At 42.2% G+C, this 15,537-nt stretch overlaps 1 protein-coding gene across 1 annotated transcript in view; it reads left to right on the plus strand.

The window, feature by feature from the left end:
* Positions 1-15,537, plus strand: part of LOC131477924 (cAMP-specific 3',5'-cyclic phosphodiesterase 4B-like) — a 371,133-nt gene that overhangs the window by 338,156 nt on the left and 17,440 nt on the right. Inside the window, exon 3 of the mRNA XM_058681101.1 lies at positions 14,809-15,003. Coding sequence (XP_058537084.1) covers positions 14,809-15,003 — 195 coding nt within the window. The remainder of the gene's footprint in view (positions 1-14,808; positions 15,004-15,537) is intronic.

The raw sequence follows: 15,537 nt of genomic DNA on the forward strand, positions 1-15,537 counted from the left end.
GATAAAAATCCAAGGACAAGCTGTACTACAACCTTCAAAAGATCTCATCTCAGATGACACTAGGAGAGAGAAGATGTGTGGTGTTCCCTGTCACACACTAAAGAATAGCCTATGCGGCTAAACAGGTGGACCTAATGAACTCCTAAACCAGAGAACACATTCTTCTCGCTATCTGTCTCCGATGGGCTTCATAACATTACCATTATTCAAATAATCTTATTTTATTAAAATATTTTTGTCTTCCTATTCCCCAGAATTTTGTCTATATTATACATTGTTGATTTCTTAGTTTCAGAATAGTGCTTTAATTTCATAGTAGCTGTTAAAAATATTTTTGAAATGTTAATGATCATCACCATTAGCATAAAACCACACTTGAGAACCAATCCTTTTGCCAACTCCAAAATGCCTGCAACATATTTAATTTAACCTTGGCAATTTTATAACTAGGGCTTCATTTCATTGGAAACAAGATAAGGGTGTAAGTGCCAGTACAAGGGAATTCCTGTTTTGTTTCAGTTTGTTCCCCACTGAGAAGCAGCTGTAAGCCCTCCTGAGTTGACTCTGGTTAAGTCTCTCTGTGAGAAAAGCAGTTATGATTTTGGGTTTGATTTTCAAAACCTTTGGGAAGAAGAAAAAGACATGGGAAGCTGCTTCTAGAATTCAGATGAGCAGAACTTCAGAGTTTTCCCTAATACATGGAAGAAAAATCATACACTAACCTCAGAAGACAGACTTGCAATATTCTGCTGTAGCTGTCACCAGAGGAGGTCTGCCTTCCTTGACCTAGGCTGTGAAAGCTACAGTATGGGGCTGTGATTTTGCACAGTGAAGTGTTTCATCAGAAATGGGGACTGGCAGGAGTCAAAATGAATTAATTATGTAAAAGAGGTCACTGTTAACTGAGGGTAAGACACAACCTTATCCATCTTTCTCAACTGTAAGAATCAGAAAACACAGTGAGAGATGGTAAACATCAACTACTAAATTAAGTGTGGTAGTTATTTATTGCTATCAAAATGGTAAGCAAGAGTCTAAAGATGTTCATTTCTAATTTACTGACATAACTTTAAAGAATATAGCAATTATGTGACTATATCATCTGAACCCACACACAGTCTGTGCACAAGCATATGCACAGGCAAAATAATTCTTCGGAGCAAAAATTCCTTGGTAGAATTCCTGAGATACTATGGAGCACATGAAAAGAACCTAGGAACGTCAGGTATGAACTCCAGAGATCTTAACCTACTACAGGTTTTAATTCAGGTCAAACAGGCTTTTTGTCAGATGAGAGATACAAACTGAGATGCTTGCCTTCATTCAACAAATATGCATTGTGTTCAGCGTGTGATAAAGCTCACCTCTGGGTTCCGCGAATGTAAAAAAATAAAGGCTTTGTTCCAAGGGCGCAGTCAGTGAGGCAGGGTTCGAAGTGAAGAAGTGGTGTGTAGGGACGTGGAGGAGACGCCTCTTGGCACACATTGGATGACCAAGTTAAGGTGGTACAATTCAGGACCTGTCAAATGATAATTCAGAATTTGCAATCAACTTCTCTTTCAAATCAATAATTTCTCCTTGATCTTGTTTTTGGCCCTTTTTTTATTTAGGATATACTTACTTTATTGATACTTAGGGGTTTGTCATATATGTTCCTGATCAAACACATTTCTGTCAGATAAGTTTCTACTTAAATTCTACTTTCGGTAAGAGAAGTTTACTCTGATACGTCATTTATGTGACTTCTATTTTTTAGAAACCGAGACTTTTTCATACTTAAAACATTGTCTATACTGATAATATTGCAAAAACACTTGAAAAAATGTGTATTCTGTACCATTAATTGTAGGATCCTTTAAGTGCCATTTAGAACCAGTAGATGTTGTTCTAACCTTCTATTTTCTTACCAAGTTTCTATTCTATCAGCTGTTAAGGTTTTGCAATGAGATGAAGAGAATTAGCCTGCAGAGATGTTGGAAGAATGTAATGATGAAGATACTTACTGAGTATACACGTAATTTTTTTAAAAAGTAAAAATAACACAGCAGCACTCTTTCTCTGCAAGTGGCAGAGTCGCTTTGCTGACGTATAAATTTAAATCTCATTTGTAGTTTCTGATCTTTTCAGTGGGATTGCTAGGATAAGCCAAGGAAGCTCAACCAGAGGATGGCTGAGTTGAAAAAAGAAAAATTTCCTGTGGTTCAGGAATGAAGTATTTCTAGGTGTTACTCCATGAGTCTTTGTTACAAAAGTTGGGATTATGTAGTTAATTGTGAATCAGGAAATCATTACCTTGGGGACAACTGTACCAAATTCAGCAACCACCTGGCTTAGCTTGAATTCTCGCAAGTAGAGCTTCTCTTAGTGTAATCACAGGTTTCATGGACACCTTGTAGTTCTCGTATTTATACTTCATCTTCCCTGCCAGGCTTATGAATAAGTCTTAGGTTTTATTTCTTGCCCCAACACTACCAAGCAACCACTCCTGGTAGCACTGCAGCCTGAGTAGCACAGCCTGAAAAAGCTGTGGTGGTCTCCTGCCATCTGCTGGTTAGCTTCTGCTATCAGCTCTCTGCTGGCTCTGCAAAGATTTCTAGGAAGTGAAAACCACTGGGAAAAAGGAAGTGCTTCGATTAACAAGGAGAGGAAAAGAGTACAAACAGAAGCTGGGTAGCAGGGCTTCTCCACTTGTGAGAGTTTGTGTGAAGAGGTCACCAACTCACACATCTCATTAACATCTCAGCTGATGATATTTCCATGCATGAATGTTTTGTTTTGCTTAATTTTTTTTTTGGCTCAAATCTAACACATGTGTTATTTTCAAAAATGTTTATTTTACTTTTATATCATAGCCCTGCAAAGCTGATCAAATAAATTAATGCCACATCTCTACACATGCATCTGAAGGAGAGTGAAAAGTTGTGCCTGATGAGTTGAAGTGAGGACAGGAGGCAAGGGAGAGGAAAAGACATTTCCCAGTAAGTTACAGTCTTAATTAGTTCAGTTGACCATTTTTGAAGACTGGTTACCTTCAAGATTTGATCCAGGTGCCTGGGATACGTAACTGAATAATACTGAGTCCCATTTATCCTGGAGGTATCAGTCTATTGGGGAGCAGCTAAATAAACGAGGAAAATCCCCACATGCAATTGTGTTAAGCGTGATTGTCGCTCTTTATCTTTGGGTTCCATACCCATGGATTCAGCCAACTGCAGATGAGAAATGCTGGGGAGAGAAATTGTGTCTGTACTGAACATGTACACATTTTTCCTTATTATAAGTCTAAAGAGTGTAGTGTAGCACATATTTAATAGTATTTCCATTACATTAGGTAGCATAAGTAATTTAGAGATGATAACATGTGTATGGGAGTGTTCATAGATAATGTGCTAATACTTGAGCATCCACAGATTTTTGATATCCAAGGAAATGAGATCTTTGAAACCTTCCAAGGAAGACTACATTGTTGTCTCCATGAACCTAGCAGGGAACAGACGATAATACATTAAAAATGAATGGAAGATGTGGCATCAGAGAAAATTTACTAGAAACAGAAACACAAGTGAAATTTTAAAGATCGTATCTTATTGGAGAGACTTTAAAAACGGCATTCCAATTACAACGAACACTGCTTTCACGCAACATTACCCCCTCCACATTGCTTAGAGAAGTTGAAACCCCCAACATTAAGTCTCAGAGGATAATTGAGTCAGTCCAGGAAGATCAGCAGAGGCATGAAGAAGCCAGCACATCCACGTGGGCGGGGGGGGGGGCAGCTTACAGATTCTTGGAGATCAGAGACCAGGCTAGAAGGAGAAGTCTTTGATTCTAGAAGAAAGCCACTTTCAAGGGTACTTCAGTCCATTTGTGAAACTAGGAAGACAGAAGTTCTGTGCAAATGGTTGAGCAATATCCTCCCTTAACCTATCTAAAATGTCTGTGTGACATCTGAATGTTAAAGTATTTAGAAGGCCAGAGAAATCAGCTGCAATGTTACTTAAAATCATAAGTATGATGACAATGGGCAGGAAAAGTATTTTTAAAATTGTGAAACACCTAGGCCATTGCATAGTCCACGGAAAGTGACAACTGTAGAAACTGCAGTTAATGATAAGGACTTCTTCAACAAATTAAAGGTACGAACATACAGGAAAAACATTCAGACAAAAATGCTAAGCTGCTAGTAATCTTCTTTATTCTCGGTGTTTCATACGGTGCTCTTATATTACTTTCCCAATAATTGTTTTTAAATACAAAAAGCCTAAGTATTAAATCCATGGTCTGGGTAGGGATGAGGCAAAAATTACTCTAAATAAACAAGGATCTATACATGTATTTGCTTCTGTTGTTTCAAATACAGTTTTCTCCCAAATTGTATCTGTGTCTCTGTAGTGTATGTACTTTGCTTGTTAAGTCTGTCCTCTGCCTTCCCCATGCCCACACCCTCTTAGCTCCCTGGATCTGTGGGACGTATTGTGATGTCTGTCTGCTAATTTTGCTGTGACTGGGGCTGGTGTCTGGTTGGTGATTCATGTTTGTTCCCAAGTTGTGCATCTGTGTTGGTTGCTTTGGAACAGTGCCCCAGGGAATATGAAAGACCATTTGTCTCACAAAGACTGCTGCTTTGCCCCAGAGGATTATTCCCTGGCTTATTCCAAATACCAGCATGCTCTCCCATGAATTTAGGCAGGGTTTAGGAAGAATGAAACAAAATCAATAAGAACAACGTGGGGAGAGCTGGGGTGCCCAGCATAGCTTGAGCTCATGTGCAGGAGTGAGATTCTTAGGTCTTAGCACTAAGAACTGATGGCAAGGATGCTCGCTTCTGGGATAATGCTGTGTGGACTGACTTTCTACTCCTAAGGAACAGCTCTAGTTAAAAAGAGGACAGGGTGAGCCCTGGTAAAAACCCTCAAAGGAAAAGTTTTTAAGAACTTTCTAGGCATGCCACTTGGCACCTATTCTAAGATTTTAGCATAGAAACACATAGTGATACACATAACATTTAAGGACTTGTGCTATTTGGGCAATGGCCAATTCAATGGCTTCCAGCTACAGTGGGCATGGAAGAAGCTCTACCATTGTAGGTATCAGCCATTCTGGTAAGTGTGTCTCTAAGAAGGCTGATTGACCTAGGAAGGCTTGGGGCAACATCTGGATGTCCATTTTTTTAAAGGGCTTATTTATTTTATTAGAAAGCAGATTTACAGAAAAAGGAAAGACAGGGAGAAAGATCTTCCATCCACTGGTTCATCCCCGAAATGTTGCAATGGCTGGAGCTGAGTTGATCCAAACCCAAGGCTTTGGACCATCCTCCACTGATTTCCCAGGCCACAAAGCAGGAAGCTGGAAGGGAAGCAGAGCAGCCAGGCACATGACAATGCCCATATAGGATCCCAGAGCTTGCAAGAGAAATATTAGCCAGTAGAGTCATTGTGCTGGGTGAAGTTGAAAATTTTTAATATCTTTACAGATATACACGAGGAGAGTAACACAGGAGTACCTGTGAAATGTAAAAAGATTCCTTCCTTCTCATCCTTAAAGTTGGTGTATTACCTTCATCTTTTTCAGAATCTATCTTCTTTATCTCTGAGAAGGGTTTAGAGCTGTCACAAGGAGCTACTGGTTCTGCAAGGATATAGGTGGCACAAAAGGGCTCTTATTCAAAAGGGGAGCTCATGATTTTTGTTCAACAGTACTGCAAATCTCTCCCAAGGGGAGTTTTCAAGTTTGGTTCATTATATCTTCATTTGCTGCAATGTCTGTGGCTTACAAAGTAGTTCTACGTCTGGGCAGGCTGACAAACAGGCAGGAATAGATGAAAGATTGCCTGCCCCACTACGGGCATGCAAAGTATGAAAGGCAGCCCTATAGCTGACCTTTAGCCTGAGATAAAAAAATAATCTGACCAATGTATCTTGAAAACCCAGAGACCATATTGGAGTTTATGATTCCTTTTTGTCCTTAATCTAAAGATTCTCACTTGCTGATTTTTAACAAACACCTGGAGTTTGTGGGTTAACTAAGAGCAGCTTTTCAAAAAGATCTCTGGAGAAGCATTGGAATCCTGTATGCTGTCATTTCTCCTCCAGATTCAAGGAAACCTACAGATTCAGAGCAATTTGCTGCCTCTCTTAACTTCATTTAAGATAGCCACCAAGTTATTGTAGTCCAATATTGACTCTTTTTTATTTTACTTCTTTTTATTGTTATCATTTTATGATAGTTCCATAAACCCTGGGATTTCCCTTATCCGCTCCCCAATTCCTCCCCCCATCCCGAGTTCCCCTATATTATTACTATAGTATGGTTTTTCATGCACAGTAATATGTCCATCATTGCAGACATGAACAATGGCAGGGAGTCCAGCATCCTATTGTCAAGATGTAATAAACCGGTTTCATCGGGAGTCCATCTTTGTCTGGAAGTGGAGATGCATGCTACATTGTATCCTCACATCTGGATATGATAGTCTCCATTACATGGTTACTATACAACCCCTTAAATGAAAAGCCACAATAAAAAATCAACAATAGGAAGAATAATAGAAATTTACAACATGCTACTAGATTAATAACATGCTACTAGATATGACAATCTCCATTACACAACTACTATACATACCCTTAAATAAAAAGCCACAAAAGAGTCAATAGCAGGAAGGAAAAAAAAAAGAAATTAACAACACCATGAAGTAAATAACATGCTACTGAATGACTAATGTGTCTCTGAAGAAATGAAAAAGAAAATCAAGAACCTTCTTGAAGAAAATGATGCTACTGTGTGATCCATGAGTCATTGAAGAATTTAACCAGAAGAGATGAAGCTAACAAAAACATTAAAATCCATGAGATACAGTTTCTGCTGATCTTTGTTAGTGAAATGTGTCTCTTCTAGACAACAAATAGATGGGATTTGTTTTTTAATCCAGTTTATTAATCTATGACATTTGATTGATGAGTTTAAACCATTTACAGTCAGGGTTAATACAAAAAGATGTTAATTTGGTTCTGTCATTTTAGCAATGGGTTGTTCATTGATTTAGTCTTCTGTTATTTTCCTGGGATGTTCTTCACATTTGCCTTTGGTTTTGGTAGGCACTTTCCTTTTCTCTGTCAAGAGAACATCTTTAAGTATAATTTGTAAGACAGGCTTGGAAGAGGCATATTCTTTTAACTTTTCTTTACTGTGGAAGAATTTTGTTTCATTTTCAAAGACAAAGGAGAGTTTTGTTTTACATTATCCTGGGCTGAAAATTTTTTGCTTTTAGAATCTGGAATATGTTGCTCCATTCTATTCTTGCCTGTAGAGTTTCCTGTGAGAGGTCTCCAGTGAGTTTAATTGGCATTCCTTTATATGTCAGTTGATTTTTTTCATGTGCACATTTAAGGATCTTTTCCTTATGTTCAATTAAAGAAAGCTTAATTATCATATGCCGTTGTGAAGATCGCTTTTGGTCAATCCTGTTGGGAGTTCTGTGCCCCTACTGGATGTTGTTTCCCAATTCTTTCTCTAGATTAGGGTAATTTTCCCTTATTATTTCATTGAATACATTTGTAAACCCAGCTTCTCTTTCTCCACCTTTTGGGACTCCCATAAGTCTTATATTAGGCCTCTTAATAATGTCTTTCAATTCTTGAATACTTTTTTTGGCCTGGTCCAGCTCTGCTTTCAGCTTTTTGTTTGTTTCACCCTGGTGACAGGAAATATCTTCCAATTTTGAGATTCTTTCTTCTGCTTCCTTCATTTTATTTTGGAGACTCTCCACTGACCTTTTTTTTTTAATTAATTGCATTTCATTTTATGACACAGTTTCATAGGCTCTGAGATTGCCCCGACCCCTCCCAGTGCCCTCTTCCCATGGTGGATTCCTCCACTTTGTTGCAATATTACAGTTCAAATCCAGTAAAGATTCTTTCATTGCAAGCATGTACCATGCATAGAGTCCAGCATCTTATTGTCCAGATAAATTCAACAGTTTCTTGGAAAGACCATCTCTGGTCTGAAAGCAGAGCTGGCAGACTATCATCCCAACCAATTGAAAGCCACAACATAACATCAACAACAACTTACTACATTATGGAGTTAATTGACATGATATTGAGTGACGAATATGTTAGAAAATGAAAGTTCTTGACCACATCCTGTGACTACTTCGTTGACATTTCAATTTTAGTCTATACACAACTGGCTGCTATACACCTTAAAATGGCTATAGGTTGCTATTCAGCTGTCTCGTGTCTATTTTCATTTTAGTATTTAGCAGTTTTTAGTATTGAAGCATAATTTTTACTGAACATGAAAGATTTTAGGATAGTCTAAACTGGCTTATAACTCTAACAAGACATATGTCAACAGTTGAGGTGCAGAACAGTGTTAGGAGGGGTGTGCAGAGAAATCTTCAATGCCTTAGTGAGGAGTAACTAATCTTTGTGTCCTACCTAGTAAGGTATATGTGAGTCCAAGCTGGCCATTTCCTGTCTGGTTCTAAGCTTCCCTGTTGTTCTCTATCTGTCTACTCTAATTTTTTTTTTGCAGGGGGAGGGGGCTCTAGAGCGATCCTGATGATCATTGCAAGAGAGGGTGGGGATCCAAAGTTGAAACTAAGTAAGGACCAGAGAAAGCTCCCCTCCCGACTCCCAAAGGGAGTTTACTGTTCTTCTGTTTCTGAGGTCTGCTCAGGGCTCCCAGCCATTGTTCTGTTGACCTTGGATCCTGCGAGGAAAGATTTGGGCATCTTCCATCCCATGTGGGAGATCCAAGAGGGAGTGGATGACCTCAGAGTTGTTGGCCTACAAGGGCAGTCCAATTCCCCGTGGTCTCCTTTGCAGTTGGGATATTGCTGTTGGTTCCCATACTGATAGTCCTTGGTGAGGATCCAGGAGTCTCCAGGGTTGGGATACAAGCCTATTCCTCTCTGCCTGCTCCACTCTGGGGTCCCCCTCCCACCTGCTCTGTGCATTTGACCTCCTGTTAAGAGGTTGTCAGGATCACTCTTAATTCCGCCTGTATGTCTTTATGCTTTTGCTAATGTCTAGTGCTGATTTGAGTCTGTTATGTATAAGTTACCTGTTATATTCTTGATAGCTTATAATGAACATCTTCCTCACACATTCTAAGGAGGTGGAAGATTTCTCTGCTCGCCCACCCCATTACAGAATAACATAGGGTATTAAAAGTGTATTAGGTTTTACAATTCTTTGGTGTAGATCGTAAGCAGTCTGACTCCCATTGGTTTTGGTTCATTAATTACATCACAATATCTTATTGTCCACTGTGCTTTTAATTTGCTGCACTGTATTCTTCATTTCTGATATATCAGTTTTCATTTGATTCATTTCCAGTGTGACATATTCCTTGAATGCCTGCTTTACGTGCTTCTCATTGATAAGAGGTTTTGTAACAAGTGTTTTGAATTCTGTATCCCACATTTTCTCTATGTAACAAGTGTTTTGAACTCTGTATCCCATGTTTTCTCTATGTCTTCCTCAGTGAACTCTGAGATTGGCAAAGGGTTTTGTTCCTTTGCAGGGGAGTCTTCAGTAATATTTGTCGTACCTCTGTCTTTTCTTTTGCTCTTGGTCATTGTACTTCTGGTTAGCAGAGTCTTCTCCATGGGGCAGGTTTCTAAGCTGTGTCACCCACAGGTCTACAGTTTGATTTTACTTATTGCAGTTGGTGCCCAGCTTTTTGCTTGCAGCCAATTGTGCCACTCCCTCCAGCAAGTTTCAGGTCTGGGTTCTTATGTGATTTCCACCATGACCTCCATGTCCCCAGCTCCTGGCTCCCCAGTCTCTACCTCCTGTGACATCATGCTGAGGCTGTACCATTATCTGTACAACCTTTCTCCCACGTCTGGTTGGAGTAGGTCCCAGCATTAGGGAGACACCAGGTGTATTATATAGCTAGGCTGTTGATGGTGCTAATCTTGCTGGAACCTGTTGGTCATTAGGTCTGAGGGTCACATGGAGCTATTTTGACCCCTATGGTGCCATCATCAGTATTATTTTCCTGTGGGGCCAGTGCAATCCACTGAACTCTGTGAGTTCTCACGAGCTCAGTGCATGCACAACTTACTGTTGTCCCCTGCAGTCTTAAATTATTTGCCACACTGTAAAATATGGCCCCTGATGTGCCACTACTGGAGTTCTTGATCTGCTGACTGTCAGGTCTGAGGGCTGCCTGTCTTGGGTGGAATCTGTAGGATACCATGTTGTTGCAGTTCACTGAGACAGAAATGAGTTCACTCCCAGCTTATCCATAGCCCTTGCCTCCTTAAACAAAATGGTGCATGATATGGCTGTAGAGGGTGGACTGGGCTGTGAAATCCACCCTGTTCCCACACTGCCTGCCTGGGACCTGGCACTCTGTCTCTGTTCCTGGTCAAATCAAACAGCCCAGCAGGATGAGAAGTTCTTTGTCTGGGTTCACCTCTGGGGCTCCCAGTAAACCTTGTTGCCGTTGGAGAGCCAGCTACCAGTGGAGTTCAGATCGCTGTTTGCTGAATGCCACTGGGGTATCAGTCACTGCAACATCACACCATTGTGTCTGCTGCTTTCCTGGGTCTGCCAGTCTCTGGGTACCCCTCTGCTGTTGTTCTGTCCTCTCCTGTTTCTTGGAATGTGCCCTCTCTGCTTCAAACTGGCTAATATTTCTCCGTCTGTTTAAACGTGTCCTTACCCTATTCTGCCATCTTGATTCTCCCTCAACTGATTTTTTTTAAAAAATTCATTTATTTTTATTGCAAAGTCAGATATACGGAGAGGAGGAGAGACAAAGAGGAAGGCCCTCTGTCTGATGCACTCCCCAAGTGACCACAACAGCCGGAGCTGAGCGAGTCTGAAGCCAGGAGCCTGGAGCCTCTTACAGACCTCCCTCACTGGTACATGGTCCCAAAGCTTTGGGCCATCCTCAATTGCTTTCCTAGGCCATAACCAGGAAGCTGGATGGGAAACGGTGCTGCTTGGATTAGAAACTGTACCTCTATGCCCATATGAGATCCTGGCACATGCCAGGCGAGGACTTTAAATTCTAAGCTATCATGCCAGGCCCTCATTGGATATTTATGTAACTACCACAGTTTGTGTTTGAATTCAAAGTGATGAAGAGGAGCAGGGATCTTACCCAATTTCCATGTGAACCATTCCAGGATTCTGTGTAATCACATAACCATTTATTATAAACAAATGCGTTGGAAGATGTGAGTCTTCCTATTATTGCTCTATAAGTCACTAACCTATGATTTTATGCAAGATATTTACTTATCTATAAGCCTCATCAAATAGAGTAGGATCATCTTATTTATGTGATAGTGTCAGGAGTAAATGGAATACTATGAAGATACATCAAACATTCATGGAAAACGGGATTATAAATTTAACTGCCCCAATACCCTGGGAGGGGAAATGGCCACCAGCTATCAACCCAGGGTCCCTGATGCCCCGAAGGTTCTTCCCAAGTAGTTTTGGTATTTCTGAAATGCTGGTGAAATCACCAATCCAAGGTTGAGGAACTCCTTCCAGCGTTCACTATCTGACATGGTCTACCTTAGAGTCTCCATATACCCAGATATTTACTGTCATCATATGGCTGGGGTAGTTATCCTATTTGTTCTGTCCTCCTTCCTCTGCTATGGTACAAGATGTCCTCTGCAGGTCCCAATGGGTAGTCAGATCCTCCAGTGAGCATCTGGCCAACCATCCACTGCTCTATCTTTTCCCCTGAGGAGGCCCAGTTCTGACTCATGGATTCCATGGTCAGACCACTCATCTTGGAGGTGAGACCCCAGACCCTTTTACTACCCCACCTGCATCATCCCAAGGCCCCTGCAAAGCCACACACTAAGTCCCCACAATCATGCCACCGGGCGACCAGTGAGCTTCCCTTGGAATCATTGGCAACCCAGTTCACCTGACCCAGGCCCTGCCAGACCCTTGGCCTCGGGGGTTCTTAGGTCTGGAACCAACCTCCCAGGCTGGCTCAATGACCTGGGCCAGCAACCCAAGTCCTGTTGGTCCCTGCCCCAGGGCTCATGGACCTGGCACCCACTGCCTCCAGACTGGCATGGTTTGCCTTACCTGGACATCAACCAGCAGGTGCTACAGCTTGGCTAGGTCCAACCTAATCCCAGTTATAGCTCCCATTGGTGGGTGCTGCAGCCCAGCCTGGCCAGGCAGACCCCAGGCCTGGTCCTAATGTGAACGCGCTGGTGTTGTGGCCTGACCTGACCCATCCTGCACCCTGTCTGGTTCTCACATCTGCCAGTGGATGTTATGAACTGACTCAACCTGGCCTTGCCCCAGACCTGACCCATATGTTTGCCAGCAGGTGCTATAATATGGCCTGGTCTGAGCTGCTCCTTACCTTGTTTTTTGTGCTCACATATGTGGACTGTGTCCTGACAGGAGTTCCCCAAGTTCCTGTATCAGGTCTCCTGCCAGCAGCAGGTATCGCAGACACCAGTGGGTCCTTGGCTCAGGTTGTCTTAGTCCGCCTTCTTGTCCTGGCAGGAACAATGTCTTTGCCGAACTGGCCCACACCCTTTCTGGTTCTTACTTTTGGGTGCTTTGGCCCAACCACACTTGGTCCACACCCAGACACAACTCTCATATGGTTCAGCAGGAGTCAAGATCTAGCCCAGCCCATTCTATACCCACCCTGGCTTTCACGAGTACCAGTGGGTATTGAAGTTAACCCAGTCTGGTGCTCCCCAGACCAAGTCCACACCCATGCTGAGGGAGACTACAGCTATGTCTCAGACTGCTGCCCCCATCCTGGCTCTCATGCTCACCATAATGAACCCCAAAACAGCTGGGGCATCCCTTACTCCCCAGCCAGGCCTATTCCCAGCCACAGACGTTGTGTGTGCCAGGAGAGATTGCAGTTGTACAGGGGTGAGCCCACATACTACCCCGCTTCCCCTGATTGTAGCCTCAGACCTCTCAGTCCTGATTCTCTCATGTGCTGGTTAGTGTCATGGGCCAGCCCAACCTTACCTGTCCCTTGTTCCAACTGTCACTTTTGGATATTGTGATCTAACACTGCCGGGTTAAGCCTCTAGCCCTAGCTTTAGTGCGCATCAGTGAGTGGAATTCGGTGGCGATTGATGCTGTCTACCCTAACTCAGTCTCCTGCATGTGCTAGTGCTTCAGTCTGACCTTTAAATGTCCTCCCATTCCCTCCTCCAAACTGCTGAGTTTCAACACGCTTGCTTACCTGCAAGTACAGTGACTTTGTCTATCGAAGTCCCTTAGTAGGCATTCCTCACCTGGACATGAACCCTCATGTCACCGCTCACCCCAACCTGTGCAACCCTCTAAGTCCTCAGAGCACACCAGTGGTCAAGAGAACCAGGCCAGGCCAACATTTTAACTTAGGGCTCTCCCTAGCCCTCCCCCAACTCCATCTGGGACCACGCATGTAGGGAAATTATCAGGCTTACTCCAACTCCCTGATGTGAACCCCTATGACCCCATATGACCCGGCTGGCTCCATCCCCTCTGCCCCCTGTATGCCTGCCCGCTCGGGGCTGCCACACACATGTGCAAAAAGGCCTATGTTTCATTTTCTATGATATTTTTGAAATACACTACTATATCAGAAAGCATTTTGAACTGAAGAAATATAAGCAAAATGTATCTGAATACAGTAGATGTAAGAACTAGTGGAAGAAAATAATAAAAGTTAAGAAATAAATGAAGGCAGCTAGAGCAGTATAAAGGAAACCCACTGTTGTGGTCTAACTTGGAGAAGAACATCCCTAGCACTATATACCCTTTGTGCACTGTCTGCAAAGCTTTACCTGGGAATTAGTAAGAGTTCACAGAACTTCAAGTCAAAAGAATTATTATCTGTCTAAGCCTAAGGGATGTTGTGTAGAGCAGGCAAAAATGTGTATGGAATGATGGAGAATGTGTGAAGTACATCATAGGTAGGGTAGTATCAGGATGGGGAGAGAACTAGCAGCAGACGGAATTTCCGCTACACCCATCTTCATGTATGGTCACTGGTTAGAGCATACTTAATGATTCTGGGCCTGCAGGCACCTTTGAGAGTGAGGGAGAATGATCAGGAATCTCAATGGTATAATTCACAAGTAGCCACTGAGTATAGCCTCCATAGAACAACCTCTGCATGCCTGTGGAATCATTAGGTGTTGTCAGATCAGTTCTCTCTGTAGTTGAACCTGTACATGGATGTGAATCCTCAGGGTCGACCTCTCATCTAATCAGTCAGTGGATGGTCTCAGGAAAACTTTGCTCCTGAAACATTTAGAAATGTGCATGTGTCTATGTTGTGTTTTTGAAGACACTGTGGTATTTATTAATGCCAGAAAGAAGATTTTTACTTTTAACTTATTTATGTTCATTATTAATTTTATTTATATGCTAGTTATTTATTTAAGCCAGGAAGACTTGTTTACTAGGTGCTTCACTGTCAGACAGGAAGGGCTATGCTAGATACTAGAGCTGCTAGTTATCACCAAACTATTTTGCAGTTGCATCTTACTGCAGATTGATCAAAGTTGTTCATGTTGCTGAACAACTGTGGGGTCAGCTCCTGACTTTAAAGTCTGGCTTCACCGTTCACTGATGGTGGAATTCAGCTGAATGACTGCACTGATGGTGGAATCTGTTTCCTTTAGACAAAAGAGAATAATAGCCACTGCCACTCAGAGCTGTTTGGGGAACTAAAATTTTCCATAAAGTGAGATACTTTCTGTACTTATCACATGTGGGTTCTCAAAGTATGTTAGATGTCCTTTTTGGTAGTTCTCCTGTGACCAGAGTTTCCTGCTTTCTTTTTAAGCTTTGATGTGGAAAATGGCCCTTCCCCAGGTCGGAGTCCGCTCGACCCCCAAGCCAGCTCTTCCTCTGGGCTGGTGCTTCACGCCACCTTCCCAGGACACAGCCAGCGCAGAGAGTCCTTTCTCTACAGATCAGACAGTGACTATGACTTGTCACCAAAGGCAATGTCAAGAAACTCATCACTTCCAAGCGAGCAGTAAGTACAAGCTCTGTATGGCTTCCAGTCTCACACCTACCTCTTCTTTAATCCTGTTGTGACAACAACTGTTGCCCTTTAAACTGCACAAACAAGGAAGGAGAAAAATGGACATAAATAGACATGACAGTTAGGACTGTCTTAAGGACATCACGGTATGTTGTATGAGCAGTACGTAACCAGGAACTGGATCCAAAGGCATGCAGAACCTCAGGTACCATGTTGAGTTTCCATGTTTTATTGACCCTGAAAAATGCATTTTCTTAACTGCTGAATCATTTTATGCAACTAGGACTTCAACACATCACACTTGAATACGTAGCTACACGTAGCTTCAGCAAGGGAGGAAAATGATGGTTGGTGCCATGCACACCCTCCTAAGGACATTTATGAAGCTGTCATCTGGTCACATGCTTGTGTTTGTTTTCAGAAATATTAACATAATGTCCGCTTGTTTGTCCAGATTGTTGGTGAGACACAGCACTCTCTACCACCAGATTAAGGACAATTGGTGATTTTTTTGTTTTGTTTTGT

The sequence above is a fragment of the Ochotona princeps genome, chromosome 2 (genome assembly GCF_030435755.1).
Source record: "Ochotona princeps isolate mOchPri1 chromosome 2, mOchPri1.hap1, whole genome shotgun sequence".
In the NCBI taxonomy this organism is placed as follows: domain Eukaryota; kingdom Metazoa; phylum Chordata; class Mammalia; order Lagomorpha; family Ochotonidae; genus Ochotona; species Ochotona princeps.